The 22840-nt window shown below is 37.4% G+C and overlaps 1 protein-coding gene across 6 annotated transcripts in view; it reads left to right on the plus strand.

Annotated features, from left to right (window-relative positions):
• LOC115215524 (formin-like protein) overlaps window positions 1–22840 on the plus strand; it is a 196570-nt gene that overhangs the window by 99990 nt on the left and 73740 nt on the right. For 5 of the 6 annotated variants that reach the window (XM_036506083.1, XM_036506084.1, XM_036506085.1 and 2 more), the window contains exons 4-5: window positions 3338–3469; window positions 22358–22437. In XM_036506083.1, coding sequence (XP_036361976.1) covers window positions 3338–3469; window positions 22358–22437 — 212 coding nt within the window. The remainder of the gene's footprint in view (window positions 1–3337; window positions 3470–22357; window positions 22438–22840) is intronic. The other variant, XM_036506088.1, reaches the window with a different exon arrangement.

Here is a 22840-nt window from a genome sequence, read left to right on the forward strand (position 1 = left end):
CATTGCAAGTATTTAGCTTTCTATTCTGCATTCAAATCTTGCTGTTGCTCACTGGTTTCGTTTCCAACATTGATAAAACAGCAGGCAAAATATTTTGGGGAATCAACTCTAGTCATTCCCACCAAAATATGGAACCAATATTAGACATGGCTGTTGTTATTGTAGCAAGAAATCTTGAACTAAATGGTTGTTCTTGTAATGGTAAAGCCACTAATGTACCCACATCTACTTGCAGTGGCATTCACCTGGGGTGGATTCAGCTTGCTCCAGCCGAGTTCACCACATCCATCATGAATGCTGACCACATCTGATTGCCAGCCACAGTTGAGACTGGAATGGACACCCTCTCCCAGTTCCACTGATGAAGACTATAGTCATGGGGCCTAAGTTGTTCATCTCTGACAGCCTTTACTGTTACCAACCACCTCTTCAGTTGTCCTCCAGCTTGTTTGTGTCAACCTGGGAGGGGAGCTGGGTTAGCCATCTTGCAAATGAATTTCCCCGGAGGCTGATGGAGAGTATGGCCAAGCCATCTTGGATCTCTTTTGAGTAGAGCTTGATGCAGCAGCAGCGTTGTCCTATTTCAGGGTTCAAAATGAAGGCACTAATGTGATAAGAATTATAAAGTCCTCAACTAGATGGTTGTTATTGATAAAGTAGCGATGTTGTTCTTGTTATTGTTGAAGTAATGATGTGGCAAGAATTATGAAGTGTCACTGTATTTAGTTTTGCCCCATTTCCTTTTCGGTTCAGATTCTGTTGAGCCTTTTTTGCTTTCATCATTCCTGTGTTGATCAAATAAGTGAAGACATATACAGGCATCAACTCAACTGACTGGCTCCCAACCCTTGTCCACAAATATTTCTCACTCTGCAGCAAAGTTAGTAATTATATATAAGAAACCCTTAATTTTTGTTGTTTTTATTGATATTGTGTTTCACCCTTCCAGGGTCCAATAAAACCAGATTAGTCAAATCTGGGGTTGGTTTAATTTTTGGTAGAACCCTTTCCCCAGATTTTCTCATGTACCTTTGTTAGAAACCATTATTATTTTATTAAGTTTTATAAACTTCATTTCTGGCATTAATCCATCCAGGCTTTTAATTTTGAATGATGCGTTTCATTGTCGACTAATGACACGACTGACTGACTTGTTGTATTTGAATGACTACCAAAGGGCTACAGACAGTGTGCAGTGAAAATATTCCTCTCAGAAGCCACTATAAAGACAGCTTTGTAATGTTGGGTTATATACCTAAGGTGTATATAGTACATAGTTTATATATGAGATGGAAATAAAACCACAGTTTCAATTCAGGAGAACATATTTAGCTTAAAACAGGACGTTCAATCATAAAGTGTTGCTTTATGTAAATGTTTTTGATTGCATTTACACTTTGAATTGGCACAGGCAACAGGTAGGAAATGTCTTGTGTTCATGCTGGTTACTTTTTGTGTCAGCATTATGGTTGATGAAATAATTACTAATGATACAGGCTCAGGCATGGTTGTATGGTCAGAAGTTTGCTTCTCAACCGCATGGTTCTGGGCAAGTGTCTTCTACTATAGCCTTGTGAGTGGAATTGGTACATGGAAACTGAAAGCCTATCGTATGTATGTCTCTGTGTCCATGTCTGTCCCCTACTAGTGTTGGTGTGTATGTCAGTAGCTTAATGGTTTGGCAAAAGAGACCAACAGAATAAATACTGGGCTTAAAAAATAAGCTCTGAGGTTGATTTAGCTAAATGCTCTTCAAGGCAGTGCCCCAGCATGGCCACTAATGACTGAAGCAAGTAAAAGCTATAAAGATAATGTACAAGATTTAAGCAAGTATCTACTCCATCTTTTATTATCACTGTCTCCTCTTTCTGCTGTAACAGCCTCTGCTCCTCAGAGTTGGTTGCTCTCATGCTACCAAACTCAGACATTCCTGACCCTCTTGTCTTTCTGATCATATCACTTTTAACCTCCCCCCCAGACACCTCATCAATCACTCTGCCCTGTCTTTCTTTCTCAGAATATCAATCCTCTGAGCTTCCTCCTAATTCATGTCAGATGTTGACTTACAAAAGTTCAAGAGGTATAATATTCTTTTCTACTCTAGGCACAAGGCTTGAAATTTTTGGGGATGGGGCCGGTCGATAAGATCAACCTCAGTACGCAACTGGTACTTAATTTATCGACCCTAAAAAGATGAAAGGCAAAGTCAACCTTAGCGGAATTTGAACTCAGAACATAGCAGTGTGCGAAATACCGCCAAGCATTTTTTCCGGCATGTTAATGTTTCCGCCAGCTCGCTGCCTTACAAGAGGAATAGTATTACTCTAGGAATGTTAATGGCATCAATCTCACTGGCTTTAGAGGGACTGCAAAGGCCATGAACAGAACACCTTCCTTCAGATCCAACTAGGAAATAAAATAAAACTGAAATTCTCTCATATATTCGACATTTGTGAAAGTTTGTCTACCATATAGAGATGATTAATGTAAATAACTGATTTAATTACCAAGAATATGGTAGAACGAAATCAATAATACAATAATACTTACAATGGTTACAGCTCTCTGGGTTTACTAGTATGGCATCCAACTGTAGGAACCTTGCCAGATCTGATTGGAGCCTGGTACAGCCTTCTGGCTTGCCAGTCCTTAGTCAAACTGTCCAACCCATGCCAACATGGAAAGCAGACGTTGAACAATGATGATGATTGTATTGATATAGCGAGTCACTATACTCGGCAAGCTTCCATCCAAGACCTACTCAGTTAAATCCATCAGAAGTTTTATTGGGTTCTTTTCCTGTTTTCATTGACCTTTCTGTGGACAAGGGTGTTGTGGTCATACGATTTCAGTCTAAATATTTGTTCCTCTTGCCAAATCCTTTGCTTCTCCTGTGTATCACATCTGATGCACAGGACATATTTCCCTGGCATCCATTTATTATATATGATACACACTTTCAATTTATTTCAACTATCAGAGTAACTCGGGACTTATGAAAGAAAATCTTTATATTACTTAGAAACATTTGAAACCAGGGCTAACCGAAAGTCTGAAAACAAACATGGATATTTAAGGCAAACTTAGGAAAATACTTTGGACATATAAATGGATTAAGATTAGAGAAACTGTTTATCAATCTATCTTGGCTTGATCTTTACTAATCCACCATCAAAAATTGTGATGTTATTTCATTACACTAATATCATTCATTGATGTTTTTCTTTTATGTGGCTAAAAATTAAATAAATAAATAAAAAAATGCCTTGTTGTTTGTGTGTGTGCTGGTGTCTATGTTAGCTTTGGTCATTTGCCTTTGCGAACTGTTTCATTGCAGCCAATAGTTTACCTGGATCTTCCAGGTATGTGCATCTGGTTACTGGTCAGTAGACTGTTGATGGGATTGCTGCTGTTCTGCTTCTGGGTTACAACCCAGCTTCTTGTTGTTCGCGTAAACTTCAACATTCTGGTAGGTGCTCAATCCAGTCCTGCGTAGTCACTAAGTCCTCTCCCCTAATCCAGTTGTTTGTGTAGAGCCATCACAGTGTTTTTGCATGACCCCACCTCTTGTTTCTCTCTCTTCGTTGCTGTGACATTTTACAAATAAAAACTTCAAAAAATATTGAGCTTGCATTTTGTAATATTTAGGATCTCTCTCTTTCTCTCCTCTTCCCTCTCTATCTCTCTCTTTTTCTCTGTCTCTGCCCTGTTTGTGTCTGGTGGTGTTGTGTGTATTTACTTGTTTTTAATAAACATACAATTTAACCCCAATGTGATAAGTAAACAAAATGACCACACCATGGATGTCATCTCTCTGTGGACAGAAAAAGGGATCAGACTGACTAGTTTCTAGTGCTTTTAGACCTTCCTCAGGGAACCAATAAACCATTGTCAGTGTATGGAAGAATTAATAGGTTTCTGTAGCTCTTATATGCAATTTCAGACTCATAAAATATGTGGTGTATGCATTTTGTCTATTTTTTCACTGCAAAGTGTTTATTTAGAAATAAATATTTCAAATTATCAAAACCCTGGTGTATATTAGGAATGATTGAATGCACTCACACCTGCAACCACGCAAGCATGTGTGGTTGTGATGCTACATTCTTTGAATACCTGGTGTATCATTTGATAAGCTCTCTCTCCATTAATTCAGCCAGATTTGGGGTTTGTAGTAGCATCATTGGTTGAATAGAATCTTGAGTAAATAGATCTGTTAATCATTAACTCATTAGTGATAGGGAATGTCAGGAACAGTAATTAAAACAAACTTCTTTTATTAGCTTCAGTCACCAGACTGTGGCCATGGATGTAAACACAACACCTGTTGCCAAGCAGTGGTGGGACACACACATGCACACACGATGGGCTTCTTTGAATTTCTCTTTGCCAAATTCAATTGTAAAGCTTTGGTTGTCCCAAGGTGCCATACAGTGGGATTGAATCTGGAACCATGTGGTTGGGATTTTATCAACAATTTGCAGTGGGAAAACCTTGGAATACAAATGATTGGTTGAGAAATCAATAAATAACAAGGCATTGATTGTAATTTTTCTGAGTTCCTGAAGACAATCTGATTTCTCCACAAGGGATTTCTTGGTTTGGTCTTCTTTGATTGTTTACTTTTTATGAATTTGCAAATGTCTATGGAATATCTTCAAGGAGGCAAGGCGATTGATTCTGCATTTGGGGTTAAATAAATGGTGTAACATGGTGGGGTAGGGTGGAATCTTGAGGCAAGCCAAATTTGACATGCACCGAAGAATATTGAGACCATGAAATTCTGTCCAAGGATAACATCCAGCCTGAGACTGTAGGAACAGGCTGTGGCAGATGTTGGTACATTTTTAGCCTCTTAGATGCCAGCTTCTCATATTCCTAACTCTGCTTCTGACTGGTTTAAGGACTAAAACATTCTGCTAAAACTGTCAGTGCCTCCACTGTTGACTAAAGATTTCATTGATTGATTGTTAATAACAATGAATGTTGAAAACACAATGGGTGTTCCAATGAGACTGAAAATGTAAAAGTTCACCAACCGATCATGGCTGTTGCCAGCCTACCCTGGCACCTGTGCTGGTGGCACCTAAAAAGCACCATCCGTATGTGGCTGATGCCAGCGCTGCTTTAACTGGCTTCCGTGCCAGTAGCATGTAAAAAGCACTAACCGATCGTGGCCATTGCCAGCCTTTCCTGGCACGTAAAAAGCACCAACTACACTCACGGAGTGGTTGGCGTTAGGAAGGGCATCCAGCTGTAAAAGCACTGCCAGATCTGACTGGAGCCTGGTGCAGCCTCCTGGCTTCCCAGACCCTGGTCGAACTGTCCAACCCATGCTAGCATGGAAAACGGATGTTGATGATGATGAGATTGTATCAGGACCTAGTTTATAATGAGACCTCGTTTGGTTTATAATCTGATTTACACACCTGAGGAAAATGTTTCCTTTTTGAAAATTCTTGCAAGATATGACATTTGTTGCTAGAATTGCCCCCTCCTCAACTACAATAACAATAACAGATCTGTGTACTAATGTATTTATTCAATGACTGATGCTACAATTGTATGTTGAGTTAAAATGAGAGAGAGAGAGAGAGAGAGAGCATTTGCTCATAATGTGATCCGTCAATTATTAAAGAGAGAGAGAGAGGGAGAGTGTGTAATCTCCCTTCCCCCATATACATGTAGAACCTTTGTCTCTTGTTTTTGCAGTGTATTTTGGTCCCTAATGTATATATTTTTACGGTAGCTTAGTTCTTGCAGGATTTGGTTTGTTCATTCAATATCTTAGTGGTTTTCTCCATATCTTCCAAATAACCCATTCTCTCAACATCTAACAACTTACTCTGAATATAACAAAATGGTTTTATAATAATTTGTGTTTTTTTCATTAGCATATTACATGGTCACATGATGCGTCTAAATAAATGTCTTAATTTGATGCGAATTTCTTCTCAGACCTACAATAGTTGACTCTAAATTAATTTCTCTGCTGAAAAGAACTTTGTTTAATCTGACCAATTTACAATAATCATTTCATACTTTCAGGTGTAGTTCAGTTATACAGGTGACAAAAATGGTAGTTTTGCATTGTTTTTCTCTTTATGAATATTCTTAACTGTATGTGATGCTTGTAAGGATGAAGTTAAACTGAAAAGGGGAGGTTAGGAGGTGGGGTTAATTCAGTTCATTCAAAGCTTGAAGAGTTTGTGTTTTTAGCAGGAAACAAGGAATTGAAGCTGAGTAGTGAATCAGTCATCAGACTGGAAAATTGGTGTTGCACTGCTACTATTAGTCGAACTAATCTATCAATTTGGTTGTTTCAGTTGTTCACACAATTTTCATCATCTCAACCAAAGTATATCCGCTGTTTACAGCAGTTACACTTCATTATATGTCTCATTACTTGGTTATGCACTTCATTCTCAGTACCACCTTCAATATTTACACATGTAAATTAATATATATATATATACTAGCACTAGTGTATATTGCCGGGTCATAGTGCTAGTGCATGCATATACAGCTGCGTGCGTGTGCACATACACGCGAGTACTGTCCAAATCTCCGACCAATCACATACAGCTAGCTGGCATTCAATTGGCGTATCAAGTTTCGGGCATTTTGATTGTCACAAAAAAGTCACTTCTATTGATTTTTTAATGGCTTTGCAGGATGACTGGGGAAATGAAGATGTGCACGGCCACCCTTGGACGGTTTTGAATGACCATAGAAAGTGCAAGCCCTCTAACTGAAAAATTGTGGATTTGTATAAAGGACACACACACAGACATACATTTTGCCGTTTATATATAGAAATATATATATATCTATATAAACCCCCCCCCCTCAACACACACACGACACACACATACCTGGTTGGCATGTGAAGCAGCATTTGTGAAATAAGCTTTTCAATCGATTTAAATGTTTGAGACCTGTTTGGTCTGTAAAAAGACCTAAAATGAGAATTTTTCTCTTTGATGAATCATGGTGAAAATGGGCTTTTTTACAGGTTAATTATGTCCAAAATGTATTTGAATTGATTGAAAAGTTTATTTCACAGAACTACTTAACATATCAACCTTGTATTTTGTTCTAGCAAGCTGTGTGCTGCTTCTGTTCCAATGTGTTTTAATTTGCAACAATTTGGGATGTGCAGTGAAATGCAAAAAGGTAATATGAGTATCCGTCAACTGCCACTAGAAGGTATGGGTTTCAAAATACCGTCTGGTTGCCAAAAAAGTCCAGTTCCGTAACCTGAGTAGTTTAATATAGGTATAGTGGGCTAAAATAAAAAAACATAAAATGGGGGGAAGACAGAAAATTAGGAAAAAAAAAGATTTAGATTGGGATTTGGAACACGATCAGTTATGAACATCCTTTGTGGAAAACAAAAGATTTTTTTTTTATATTCAGTAATGGCAGTAATCTATTTACACTTACAAGATAACAATTATTGTCAATCTGTTGAAAAAATCTGGTCGAGTAGAGCAGCAGATTTGAATTATGGAATTTGCATATATTTCCTCTTTTCTAAGTCAGTAGAAAATATCAAAATTATACAGAGGGAATTTCATTTGCTATTTGTACTATTTTGTCATAAGATTTATCAAACTAGACACTTTCTTGGAATTTAATGGGGACAAAATGTCTCCCTAGAAAGTAATGTCTTTTTCATTTTCGCATTCATGCCAACAACTCCTCTCAGACTAAGTCCTTCTTCTTCAATTCTTGACTCGATAAGCCATTCTGCTCTAATAAACTGACACCTTAATGAATATTGTCCATTTCCTTTTTTGTAGAGGGAATTTTAAGGTATTTAAGAAGCAGCAACTAATCAGGAGCCAGTGTTTTTAATGCCATAACCAGGAAAATTGATGCGTGTTTTACCATAAACTCATTTTTACTAGAAAGACAAGTAAGATCTTGGACATGACAGAGATGCTTGAAGATTTATTTCTTGATCTTCTGTGAAGTTAGTACATACAGATGCCATCTATATATGATGAGCAGGTAGATTGGAGATTATTCTGTAAGATAATTTAATCAATCACTTGTTGAAAACCTACTCCAATGTCTGTAAGACTAAATGGTAAAAGACAGGTCTTATACGAGGGGCGTTCAATAAGTAATGCCCCTGACCCACTTCCCATAGCAGTAGAGCAACGAAACTTTGCACAGTTATTAGTCTTTCTCTACATAGGAACCACCCAGAGTTACTCATTTCTCCCATCGTTTGATGCAGCTCTGGAGACCGTATTTTTTAGAAGACCCAGCTTGGTCCTCCAACCACGACGTGACTTCAGAAATCAAGGCTGCATCATCTGGGAAACGCTTTCCTTTCAAAAACAACTTCATGGCTGGAAAGAGGTGAAAATCAGAGGGTGCAAGGTCAGGAGAGTAGGGGAGATGGGGGAGGAGTTCATAGCCGCACGCCTGTGCTTCTGATCTGGCGACAAGCGAGTTGTGGACCGGAGCGTTGTCCTGCAGGAGGAGGATGTCTTTGCTGATCTTGCCCCGCCTCTTGATTTTGATAGTTTCTCTTAATTTCCTCAAAAGTGAAGCATAATAGGCTCCTGTAATTGTGGTACCCTTTGCCAAGAAATCTGTTATCAATACTCCGTCCTGGTCCCAGAAGACTGTGAGCATGACCTTGCCAGTGGAGGGCTCACCCTTGCCTTCTTTGGAGGAGGTGAGTCACGGTGCTTCCATTGCATTGACTGGGCTTTGGTCTCTGGATCATAGTGATGGACCCAGGTTTCATCCTGTGTAATCAGTCTTTTGAAAAATTTTGACTCATCTTCAAATGGCGGTGCCCCAGCATGGCCACAGCTCATGAGCTGAAACTAGAATCAATCAATCAATCTTCTTGGCACATCTCCAAATTCCTCCTCGAGCACTCGACGCGTTCTTGCTTCTGGAAAGGTGTGAGCAACCTGGGAATCCATCTGGCAGACACCTTTTGCATATGCAAATGGTCATGAATAGTTTCCACAGACCCGGTACTAATCTTGACCTCGTGGGCTATTTGGCGAATAGTTATGCGCCGATCTTCCAAAATGGCAGCCTCAACTTGACAGACAGATACCTCATCAATTGCAGAAGGGGGGGGGCGACCAGATCTGGGAGCTGTTTCCACCGAGTTCCGACCATGTTTGAATTCACGATGCCAGCGTTTTACAAGGTCATATGATGGGGCATCATTACCATAAGTTACTTTCATTTCATCAAAAGTCTCTCGTGGTGTGCGTCCTTTCATATACAAAAACCAGATCACTGCTCGACACTCAACAGGCTCCATTTCACACTTGACTCAGTTCAAACACCTGTAAATCAGAAACCCCAATTAGTTCAGAGCTGTAATTTACCACCTACTCTATAGAGATATAAATAATTGCACACGCAAAATTTCAGCTAGATCAAACAGCGGCAAGTGGGTCAGGGGCATTACTTATTGAATGCCCCTCGTATACTGATGCAGTGGTTCAAAGATGTGGATAGTAATTTGAGGATAGTCTTTGATTGCCAATGGTAGTTAATACATACATTTCATATCAACTTTGTTAAAATGTAAACACCGCAATATGATGTATTTTAACTCCTCAATGACAGACACTGGGAAGCCATCAAGAGTTACGACTGATTGATATTTAAAGGAATCAATAATGAGGTAGCTTGTGTTGGTGCCATTTGAAGAGTCCATGGTAATTTAGTTGGTTCTGTGATGGTTTCATAGATTTGATAGTTTATTTCTTGTCTTATGAATTTTCAGCCATCTACAGAATATATTTGAGATGGTGGAGCAATAGATTTTGCAATGGAAGTGAAATTAATGAAAGGTGTAAACAGGTGAAATATTTAAACTTAAATATCACTGAAGAATATAGGTTTTAAATTTTGGCTCTAGGCCATAAATTTCAGGGGAGGAGATAAGTTGATTACATTGACCCCCCCTCCTCATCCCCCAGTGTTCAACTGGTACTTATTTTATCAACCCTGAAAGGATGAAAGGCAAAGTCAACCTTTGCGGAAATTTGAACTCAGAATGTAAAGACGGCCGAAATGCTGCTAAGCATTTTGTCTGGTGTGCTAATCATTCTGCCAGCTTACTGTCCTAATCACTGAAGAATATTGAGACATGAAACTCTGTTCAAGAAGTGATTGTGCGACTAACAAAGATTACTGATTGTATAACTAATGAGGATTGCTGTTTGTACAAGTTTTTAGCAGGCCAAATATCAACCCTTACATATTTTTGTAATTCAGGAACAGTGTCTTTGAATGGACTACCAATTCTGCACAGAAATACCAACTGTGATAAAGTTATCAGTAGAGTCATTGTCAACTAAAATTTGTATTAATTGATTGTTAATTACAATGTTAATGAGTGCACAGAACAAATGATATTCCAATAAAGCTGAAAATAACCTAAAGTTGGTATTGGAGATTGGTTTATTACCATTCTTTATAATGGCATCCTGTAGGTTTATTACATGTCTTTCACATTTAGGAAACAAGAAATCATTTCTTCTTCCACTTGTGACACATCTCTTCCTGGACATTTTCAACAATCATCTTTATACTCTTCACAAAAAATAAATGAAAATAAAAAACCAATTCTGAAAAGCAACAGATAAATTAGCTTTTTGTTCCATGTCCTCTTTTGTAACCGTAATAATCCTTACAATGATGTCTTGATAATAAAATGCCAACATCCAATGGAGCCAAGTCTAATTCTCTGGCTTGTGACATAGCAGTTTCCATGTCCATTGTTTCGTTTTCAAGTAGTCTGAATCTTTATGTTGTTTAAGTGAAGATGCATGACTTAAGTGGTTTGGGCATTTGTCTTGTGATTGTAAAGTTGTGGGTTTGAGACCCAGCAGTGCATTGTGTAAATCATCCAAGAAGTGATAGAGCAAGGCACTTTATCTCCCGTTGCTGCCCCAGTCCACTCAGCCGGCAAAAATGAGTTGTACCAGTAATTCAAAGGGGCCAGACTTGTCACATTCTGTGTTACACTGAATCTCCCTGAGAACAATAAAATGGGTACACATATCTGTGGAGTACTCAGCCACTTGCACATTAATTTCGTGAGTAGGCTGTTCTGTTGATCAGATCAACTGGAACTCTCGGCATCTTAACCAACAGAGTGCCACTAGTTATTCAGAACTAACAGCACCCATTTTGAATCTTTCATATACATTTCAAACAACACTACATGAGAGTTATATTCCTTAGCTATGAGTTTTAAGGCTCGAAGACTTTAATTTAGAGGTTCTCTTAGCTATTGTTTTTAAGATAGAAGTTTTTGTCATCTCTGGTTTCATGTAGCTAGCCTTCAGGCATGTATTGTGTCGTTATTCCAGAACTAACAGCCACCCATTTTGAATCTTTCATATACATTTCAAACAACACTACATGAGAGTTATATTCCTTAGCTATGAGTTTTAAGGCTCGAAGACTTTAATTTAGAGGTTCTCTTAGCTATTGTTTTTAAGATAGAAGTTTATGTCATCTCTGGTTTCATGTAGCTATCCTTCAGGCAGTTTATTGTGTCCTTGTAATTATCAAAGTTTATGGGAATGAGTAAGCCATCAAGGTGAGAAATACTGACAAGAGAATGTCTAGTATGAGGAAGGGCTTTTATGGGAATGAGTAAGCCATCAAGGTGAGAAATACTGACAAGAGAATGTCTAGTATGAGGAAGGGCTTCCATTTGTTAGAAACCCTGCCAAAGCTGACATTGATGACCAATGCCATTGTCAGGCAAATCAGATCCAGTCAAATCATCTAACCTAAACCAGCATGGAAGATGGACATTAACCCTTTAGTGTTCAGATTACTCTGTTAAACGTAATACTTTTTCACTCAAATTGTTTTCAATTAGTCATGCATTATCTTATAGCTTTGAGTTTTCAATGACATGATTGTTAATTTTTAGAATGTCATTGTAGGTTAGGTGTGAGAGGCTAGAAATGGCCAGTTTGAATATAAAACATGTAGAATATTTGGGTCGGATATGGCCGGTTTAAACACTAAAGGGTTAAATGATGATATGTAACAAGTGTTTGAATTCCAAAGAGGCTGACACAGATTGTGAAGGAACTGTATAAACTTGTGTAGGGCCATAGCCCTGGTCTTGTTTGATTTGATGAATAAACTGTTATAAAGAAATCATGAAAAGGAATCTGTATACTACTAACTTTATTCAATGAATAATGCTACAATTTAACATTCGGCTTGAGCAAGGAAGAGCGCATGTCCTTCACGTGATACAGCAATTATCGAAAAAATATAGAATGACAATTTCAATAATTAAAAACTAATTTTATCTTTGCCATTTCTTATTCCAACTTGTAATTTTATCTTTGACAGTTTTTACCATCTTTCGTTGAAAACACTTCCATCATTTAACTTTTTCACAGACTAAGCAATGGTTCCTTAGTCTTCTACTTAGTCTAAATAAATAAATGAATAATTAAATGCACCACATTTTTTTCTTCTTCTTGATAATGAACAATTGGTCCTCTGATTCCTTCCACCCAGCAGTGCATTCTAAAGAAGGTCACACACCATATATGTAAATAGTTTTAATGCATTGAAATAGAATTACAACATTCCATAAATATTCTTTGGGATTGCCACATTTCAAAAAAATACCTCAGTCACTTTGATTGTATTTCATTAAGTAAAAAAAGTGAAGTTTTATAATACTCTGGCTCACAAATATATTGGAAGTTTAACGATGAACCTATTCTAATTATTTATTTACTTATCATCCTTGGCCTTTCTTTGTCTTTGTAAACCCTATGCATATTCTGCTGGTGCTTCTTTCTTTCTTTCTTTCAGTACCATCTTCTTGCTGTCTTAGATCTATTTTTTTCCATCTCGGTTTTCTCACCAGTTCATAATGAGTGATCCAAGTAAAATTTATTCTGGCCACTTTGTAGAAGCAGTCTGTCCACTTGATAAACATGTCTATGTAATCCACAAAAGTAGACAGCTGTATGTGATGTTTTTCATTTAGTATGGAAGACATAACAAACCTGCAGTATTTAAATAATTCTTGACAAAGACGAATATGTAATCCTCTCTTTGTCCTTATATGTAAAATAGAAATAAAATACACTTAAGGGTCAGTGTTTTATCTCTGGTTTGAAGTGGATAAATATCGTCCTGGGTAGGATAGACAACACTCTCAGATGATCTTGTGTCTATTCTCATCATTTTAGTCAACTGAAGCAATGAAGAATAAAGCATTGTACCCTCAAAATACCAGCACCAGCTTTGAAATCATGTCCCAAGAGCGAATAGTCTAAAATATTATCTGCTTTGTCATTAAATTTCTATAAGCCCTTGGTCTCTGTACATCTATATCACTTCCAAAAAATGATGACATTCTAAAGACCAGGTTTCCTATTTGGCATTTGAAGGCATTTTAGGATTGATCCATTGTTAATTCCTGATGAAGCTCAAGAAAGACTTGTAATGGAGGGCCTCTAACATCTCCAGCCATTAACTTGCATGTGATCTCTATCATCTCTTGTCATAACCATGTCTCCCCCTCTGCATTAATATCTCTACCTAAAGGCTGACTTTATGTACTTGTTTCTCTTCTCCCTATTGTCTCTGACCTCCCAGATGCTACATAATCCCACACTAATTGATATCGCCAAGAATTCTTCTTTAGTCCTGCAACCCCCTGAAATTCCTTCTTTTCCTATATTTTCCCTACAGATATTAACCCACCACAATAGCACCAAACTGAACATCAGCTACATTGATTTAACCAATCAGAAATATCAGAGGTGAATCCCATCAACCTCTTGCTAATAATTAAAACTAAAAACTAAATTGGTAATGTTTTTATGGTTAAGGGAAAAATAATTTCTCTCCTCTTTCTGGGTCCTTTGTGTCCTTTTGGTAATGAACTTATCAGAAATCACTTCTCCTACCCAAGCCATCTTCTTCATACCCTAACTTCTAAAAGTCTGATTTAACCCCTCAACCCCAAGTTATCTAGATTCCATCTTCATACTGTCTACTCTTAAATACTAACAGGCAATATTTTTATATCTTTGGTCTCAGTTTGGATTTAGTTTTTAATGTGGATGTCTCATTTGTCTCCTCTTGGTGGCACCTCAGTTCTGTGGTGTCACATGGAAACTGGACAATGACATCTTCAAAATCCATTTTTTTCACTAAATTATTGCAATGCTTAGTGTTGCAGTAAAGATTGGAACTGGACATCTTTCATACTTTTTTTTTTTTTTTGATAAATACCATGAAATTCATCATATTTTATTTTGGTAGAACTTTATGGTTCTGAGTTCAACTGCTGTTGCTGTTGATTTAGTGACTAGGCAATTGGTAAAATATAATACCAATAATTCTCTTGGGGTGTCATGTTTTTAGTCATGTTTTAGTTAGCAGCTGAGGAATGCTGCTTTTTCAGATCATATCTGGAATGCATTGTTTCAAAGCATAATATCCTGTATGAGTCCTCAAAATAAATAAAGTTAAAAAAAAAGAAACAAAAAAAAAAAGAAACCATGCTGGATAATGGTACAGGCTTGGCTCTATTTAAGAAGCCTGCTTTGTAACCATCTGGTTTCATGTACATTCCTTTTTTTGTTCACTTGACATTGGGCATATATATATATATATATATTGTTATCGCCATATTAATATGGCATTCTTATAGATATAATATGGCGATAACAATTAATTTCCAGTAAACGCTGCCGTAATCTCTTTTATAGAGACTTAGTAATTTTAATATTTCTATTATATATATATATATATATATATATGTCTGTCTGTCTGTCTCTGCGTGCCTTTGTGTTTGTTTCCCCCACTGCTTGACAACCAGTATTGGTTTGTTTACATCCTTGTAATTTGGCAAAAGAGACTGGTAGAATTAGGACCAGACTTAAAAAACTAAGTCCTGAGGTCATTTTGTTCAGCTAAACCCTTTTGAGGCAATGCCCCAGCATGGCCACCATTCAATGACTGGAATAAGTAAAAGATAAAATATGAAGTTTAATCTGAAAATTTGATCAAATATAAAATGGAAAGAGTTTACTTCTTTGGCAAGAGGCAAAAACCTGAGAGAATGGGTTGAAGGAGCTGTTCCACTGGAGAGATTTTTTTGGTTTCCATTGTATTTTGTGGAAGTTTACTTTGGCAAAATGGTAATACAAAGAACCCTCTTTCTGTCACTCTTTACCCTTCCCCTATCTTCTGCTCTCTTCATCCTCTTCTGTTTGTCTTTTCCTTTCATCTTCTAGTTGCTTACCATACATGTTTTCCATCACCAAATAACCGCCCCCCTCATGGGTTTCCTATGGCTCAGCTGAGGCTAATCTACACTGACAAACTCAAGGCCCTAATGGTATTAGCCATGGGGATCTGCTGGTGAAAGTTCTAGAAATATCAAGATGGCTGTTTGTGTAATGGTGGCTCTGTCTCATTCTGAAGCAGAAGCCAATGTTATGTTGTTGCAGTTGCTAATATGGATGGTGCTGTCGATAATATTATCATTATTAAAAGCAGCAAGCTGGCAGAATCGTTAGCTGGAGAAAATAATTAGCAGCATTTCACCCGTCTTTACATTGAGAGTTCAAAAAATGCTACCGAGGGTTGACTTTACCTTTCCTTCTGCTGGGGTGGGGGTTGAGAAAATAATAACCTGTTGAGCACACTGGAGGTAATCTAATGAAGTAACTTCCTTCCCTCCCCAATTTCAGGCCTTGTGCCTATAATAGAAAGGGTTATTATGAGTCTTACTATTGGAAGGAGATTGTCCATGAAACTAACCCTACTTATATCATGGCATTCTGACACCATTCTCTGAATAGCTTTGTTGTCATTAACATTGTGATTAATTAATGCTTAATTACATGTCATTTAATTGGGACAAAATAGCTGCTGCTGAATGTGTAAACTGAAAGATATTTATAACAATTATTTTATTTGATAGGGTTTATGGATGTATGAGTAAGTGATTAAAAGGTTCACAGGGTTTTAGGTTCAATGCTATTGTGGACTACCCACAGGAAGTCTCTTCTGCCATGGCATTTAGTTGACCAAAGCTGGGTAATTTGGCACTGTAGAAAGTCTTCTGCTGGAACGTACCAGCTTTGTTGTCAATTGAATAGGCTTGAAGATTACCTTTGGGTAATCCCTCTCCATATATGCTCACACATACACAGATTATCTGGGATTTGAAGTCACAGTTTCATCCTAATGAAGCTACCTTAAGTTAAAAGTTGAAGTTTCTTTGGCTGACTCAACCAGTTAGACCATAATAAAACTCATGGTTCCATTGACTGACCAACAGGAATCCATACTACTGACCTTTTCATTAATTAGGCAGAAGCATTAACCCTTTCATTACCAACCTGGCTGAAACCGGCTCTAGCTCCGAGTACAAATGTCTTGTTTTGAATTGAAATCTTCCACCAAACCTTAGTCACAATTTATGTTCTTATCACTAGCTTAATGATAACTAAGTTATTTTACTAAATTCTTTGTTATATTTAAAGTAATTGAAAGAAATACTGAGCATCTCAAAATAAATACAGTAACGAAAGGGTTAAAGCACTAAAAAACCACTCGGGCTTCTGTTGTGTCCCTGTTATGTTCTGAGTTCAATCCCTGTTGGATTTCATTTTTGTCTTTTACAGTGTCGCAGTTGATAAAACAAGCATCACTTATCAGATTCTGCACAATCAGATTCTACCTGCCATAAAAATTTGTTCTGTGCTCTTGTCAAAACATTTTATGTCCTTAGTTTAAATCCCACAGGAATTAACTTGACCTTTCACTCTTCCTGGATTAATAAAACAATACTAGTTATATACTGGGATCAATCTGGGTTAATTATACCTTTTCTCTACAAATTTGTGGTTTTATGCCTATGCCAGAAACCATTATCGGGATAGTTGATTCCGTACCATTGGAGTGAGCTGTACAAAATGTTTTGTGGAGATCATTATCTCAAAGTTTTATCTTCAGGACGGAACTGGAAAGAGATAAAAATATAGGTTATACAGTGTCAGAGTGGACCTTAAGGCAAAAGTTCAGAAGACATGAGTGGAGGGACATAATAAGGAGGTGTGGGTGTGTAGGGGTTGCTAGACAATATTTTTCTTGATATATATATATATGTGTATTTGTGGTGAGACAGAACCTCTTGGCAATGTGAGAATATATGTGCATGTATTAGGTGTGGGGCATATATATCACCGTGACCGACCAAGCTATCAGATGTTGCTACACATCGCTGGTCACAATGTGCTTCACATTGTTTTAGCCTTCAAATGACGCCACCCCGCTGGCTAAACGAGCAGGCCAACAGGCGTGGAGCTTTAGGTGTTTTCGCTCAATAAACACTCACAACGCCCGGTCTGGGAATCGAAACCGCGATCCTACAACCGCGAGTCCGCTGCCTTAACCACTGGGCCATTGTGCCTCCCATATATAATATATATATATATTTATTTTGTCTTCACCTGGGTTTGAAATCTGTTTAAAATTCCAGTCAATGTTTTTTTATCCACAAGGCCAGTGTTGCATTACTATCAACTGACAGAAGAACTGTTAGTAACACACACACACGCACACACACACACACACGCACACAAATAAATGCCAATTGTATATTCTACTTGTGAAACATCCTCTGTGTGCTTTGTAAAAAGAGACTTTATTTGATTTATTTATTTTTACTAGTTTTTACATTTGTTAGTTTGCGAGAAGTAAATTACACATTCAAAGTAACTTGTTTGTTTTTGTTCTCCTGGCACTGTTTAAGATGATTGCTATTGGGAATTGACCACACACACACCTATGAATTTATTCACACAAATTGTCAGCTATCATTAATTACTCATTTTTTTCATTTGGTTTTGAGGAACATGGCTTGTATGCATAAGAATCCAAATATGAATCTGATGTGGAATATGGATGTGTGCACACACACACACACACACACTTGTTTATAATCATGCTGATACAATTTTGTAAGCATACTCTTGGTTACACACTCACTTGCTCACCTACACACACACACAGAACCTACATGTTCCATGCATGTATATCTACATCAACATCATATCTAAATATGTGCACATACATACACCCACCTATATACACACACACAAACTTGATACCCCCTTACATCCACACATTTACACATGGTCACATGTTTGCTTTCACACACACACACACACACGCACGCATGCGTTCTTTTTGGAATTTGGAAGTTAGTTCTTTGTTACAGATAATATTTTGTAGCTTTAAGTTATCACAATTCATTTATTCTGACGGTGCTACTTGTAGTAATAAATTGGTGAATTTCTAGGCAGCATTTATATTTTTTAATGCTTCAGACCCAGGTGTCGAAACCATAATGATATCTGTTTGAACAGCTGATGATGGGAAGGCACATATATTATGCTTGATTGTTAATTTCTTATATCTTAAATCTCCTTATTCTGAGTTGTCTTTTATTCTTCTAAAGTGGTAAGTGTCTGTGGATTCAGAGTTTGTTGGGACCTTTTACTTTGATATTGTTTGGTTTTTCTTCTTCATAAGTAACCTAATTTGGCTTGGTGTCTAGTCTTAAAATGTTCTCTGGCATCTATGACAATCCGCAGCAGGTCTTGGAAGTTTTACTGCCAGCAGACTTCATCACCATTATCATCTGTTTTTCTCTGCTGGCATTGGTTAGACAGGGTATTAATCTCTCGTTAGCCACCTTGGTCTTTTGTCTTCTCACCTGACATTAGTCTTTCACCATCTGACACAACAAAGAAAAACTGTTGAGCATTTCTCTTTGCTGTCACTTTTGGTAGTTTTATATTTTTGTAGTTGGATATCTTTCTTGTCACCAACCACTTTCATTGTGTCTTTTCCTATGGTTGGAATTGAAATCTGCACCACTGCTTAGAGTGGTGAATTATACCCCTTGTATTTAGTTCCACAGATTGAGTTCAGACGCAGAACATTGTATTAAGAGCAGGGTATGAATTGATTTTTTTTACTGGGGTGACTGGTACCCCTAAGTATCTCTTTGTAAATTAAAAAAATTTTGTTGGTAAATTGTTATTGCTCTGCAGTATTTAGTTGTAACTCTTACCATTCTGAGTTCAAACCCTGTTACCTTCTTATTGTTTGATGTTGATACAATAAGTTACAGCCAAGTAGTGGGTTGGGGGGTGGGTTGATAAAATTATCTGCTGCTACCCCAGACCTTATTGCTCTGTGACTATGTAAGAAATAATAATTATTATTAAAATGGTGAGCTGGCAGAATTGTTAGCAGGCCAGATAAAGTGTTTAGTGGCATTTCATCCATCTTCAAATTCTGCCATGATCAATTTTACCTTTCGTTCTTTCAGAGTTGATAAAATATATACCAGTCACTTATTAGGGGTCAATGTAATTGACTTACTCCTTCCCTGAAATTGCTGGCCTTGTGCCAAAATTTGAAACCAGTTATTATAATTATTCAGTAGTCTTATGTTTGTATTCTTCCAGTGCACACTTGGGGGTGGGGGGCATCTCTCAGGGGCCTCCTGTCTGTGCAGTGTTTTTTTTTTTCTTTTGAGGGGATGGGAGGTTTCCTTTTTGTAAATACTCTTTATACATTACCTTGTGGTGCTTATTCTCTGTCTGTTATGTATATTTGTAATTCTTTGGGTTTTGATTAGGCTGTTGTCTGCAGGTTTTATTAATCACCCCTATTAGAAAGACAGTTTCTCTTTTCAACCCCTCTTATATATATTTTGGTTATCTCTATTTTTAGTTCTTAATATTTGGATAATTTCTCCATTGCTTTTACAGGTAAATTGTTTCTAGAAACTGATACTTTCATTAGGAGCCTCTTCCGTTCTTGGTTGCCCTAAGAAATCACTTTTATCATTATTATTTTATTTTATTATTATTTTATCATTATTATTTTATTTTATTCTATCATTATTATTTTGTTTTATTATTGTTATTTTATTATTTTATTGTTATATTATTGTTATATTATTGTTATTTTATTATTATTTTATAATATGCTCTATTAGTGAGCAGGGATATTGTCTTGAGGTTTAGTAACACCAAATCTCAAGCCTCAAGAATCTTCCAAGAGACCCTTGCAGAATACAGGATGGCACTTTTCTACAGATAGACAATGCGTGTAGCAATTCCAATACCCTTCAGTGTCTTATATAGCATTTTGGCTGTTGTGCCAAGTGCACCAATTACCACTGGAATAACTGTCTCAGTCTTCCACAATTTCTTATCTTTCTAGTTGGGTCTTGATATTTCTCAATTTCTTTGGCATCCAGGTCTATGACCTTACACTGTTTTGTCCTCTATAATCATACCTGGTCTTTTTGCTTCAATAGTATGATCAGTCTTTAGAAGGAAATCCCATAAAATCCTGTTGTTGTTATTATTATTATTGGATGCAAAGAGCACCATACGAGTGTGATCGTTGACAGAGCGGCTAACTGGCTTCTGTGCCAGTGGCACATAAGAGGCACCATTCGAGTGTGATCATTACCAGCGTTGCCTTATAGGCACTTGAGCCCCGTGCTACTAGGGTGCCAAGAGCACCATCTGAGCGTGATCATTGCCAGAGCGGCTAACTGGCTTCCGTGCTGGTGACATGTAAAAGGCACCATTCGAGTGTGATCGTTACCAGCGTTGCCTTACTGGCACCTGTGCTGGTGGCATGTGTAAAAAGATTTGAGCGAGGTCGTTGCCAGTACTGCCTGACTGGTCCCTGTGCCAGTAACACGTAAAAAGCACCCACTACACTCTCGGAGTAGCTGGCATTAGGAAAGGCATCCAGCTGTAGAAACTCTGCCAGGTCAAGATTCAAGCCTGGTGCAGCCATCTGGTTCACCAGCCCTCAGTCAAAATCATCCAACCCATGCTAGCATAGAAAGCAGACGTTAAATGATTATTATTATTATTATTATTATTATTATTATTATTATTCTCTATTAGAACCTCTGTGAGAATTAGCTTATTAGTCTATCTTCCTTTTGTTAGATGTGTTAGTCTGCATCAGTTCTGTTAGAAGTGTTGGTCAATGTGTACAAGGCAGAGAGAGTTCTGCTGCTTTCAACTCATAATGCAATGGGCTGATAACCTGCTGGGTGTGAGAAAAGTTTCGCAAACCTATTTGGGAAAGTCCCTACTGTAGAGATAAGGCCAGGCAGAAGCTGTTAGGTCATATTTAAGACTATTTAATTTCATAGTTGAGATTATGCATGGTACAACTCCTGTTAGCATAGGCCCCGTCTCCTTATGAGGATTTAAAAATAATAATAATGCTGAAATATATAAATTGAATGAAAACTTATGACACTCAGCATTTCAGAAACGATTAAGATTTGGTGCATAACTTCTTCATAAAATGTTGTTGATTTGGCATGTACAAGTCCCTGTAGTTTTATTCTTGGTCCGGTTATTGTTTGATCACTTGTCTTAGTAGAATGATTGATGTGGTGTCTTTCCATTAGTTGTATGCCATAACACACTGTCACAATAATGTGTTCTGTAACAGCAGCAGGCCTGCTTCAAAACGAGGAAACTGGGATTTGTTGTTACAACAGCTAAACTATTACTCTGGTAGGGTTTTACAAACAACTATCCTGACAAGAACCATTAATGGTAACAATGTCAACTGGTTGTAATTAATTCTTAGACTGTAGAAAAACATGAAGATAGTTTTAAAACAAGAATTCATAGTTTGTATAATATCTGTTAACGAGATGGGAATTAGCAGACCTTTCTGGATAGTGTAATAAAACAACAAGGATGTACAATAAAAGTGCTGTATGTGTTACCTTATTAAATTTATATTTTCATCTAACCCTTTCATGGCCATGTTTTACTGAAACACATGATAGTCTTATTAATTAAGACTTGTACGACATAATTCACTGTTTTTTGGGAATTTCATGCTTATAAATGAACGTGCCTGTATGTATGTATGTGTCTCTGGATGTGCACATTATTGGGCAAGTATTTCTTGACTGTATACCTGTTTGACTTATGCAAAAGACAAAGAAGTCTTGGATGAAGTTTTAATCCCAAAATGGTTGATTTTTTCTATCACAAAACCAGCAACAGCCTTAGACATTTTGGTATATGTTTCACTAGGGCTGATGTAATCAATTGACTCCCGCCCACTTTGCCAAAGTCTGGGATCATCATCATCATCATCATCATTATTATTATTATTATTTGTTTTTTTTTTCCTCTTTGCTAATCAAGTTTTTGAAAGTTTCAGTTGATTCATGGCCTTCATTTTAAAACTTTCTTATTTTTATTTTTCCAAACAGAAAAGGAAAATGCTCGGTGATGCAACATCTACCCAGGTTCTTAGAGATTTAGAAATATCTCTTCGGACAAACCACATAGAGTAAGTATAATTTTGGATATTTTCCTTCTATGCTTGTATGTTGAAAGATTGTGAGACAAATGAAAGCTATTAGAATAGCTGTGAGCAACCTCAGAGAAGATAGTCATTTTATTTCTGTTGGATTGGGGGAGAATTTGGCAGGGCAGGGCAATGACAGCATTGTCATCATCATCATCCCTCCCTCCATCCATTTTCCACACTGGCATGGGTTGGACAGTTTGACAGGAGCTGTCAAGCCAGAAAGCTGCACCGGGCCCCAGTTGTCTTTTTTTGACACGGTTTCTATGTCTGGATGCCCTTCCTAATGCCAATCACTTTACAGAGTGCACTGCATGCTTTTCTATGTGGTACCAGCAAGGGTGCATTATAAACGGTGCCAGGCTCTAGCATCTGTATTAATTCT

Source organism: Octopus sinensis, linkage group LG9 (genome assembly GCF_006345805.1).
Source record: "Octopus sinensis linkage group LG9, ASM634580v1, whole genome shotgun sequence".
Taxonomy (NCBI): Eukaryota; Metazoa; Mollusca; class Cephalopoda; order Octopoda; family Octopodidae; genus Octopus; species Octopus sinensis.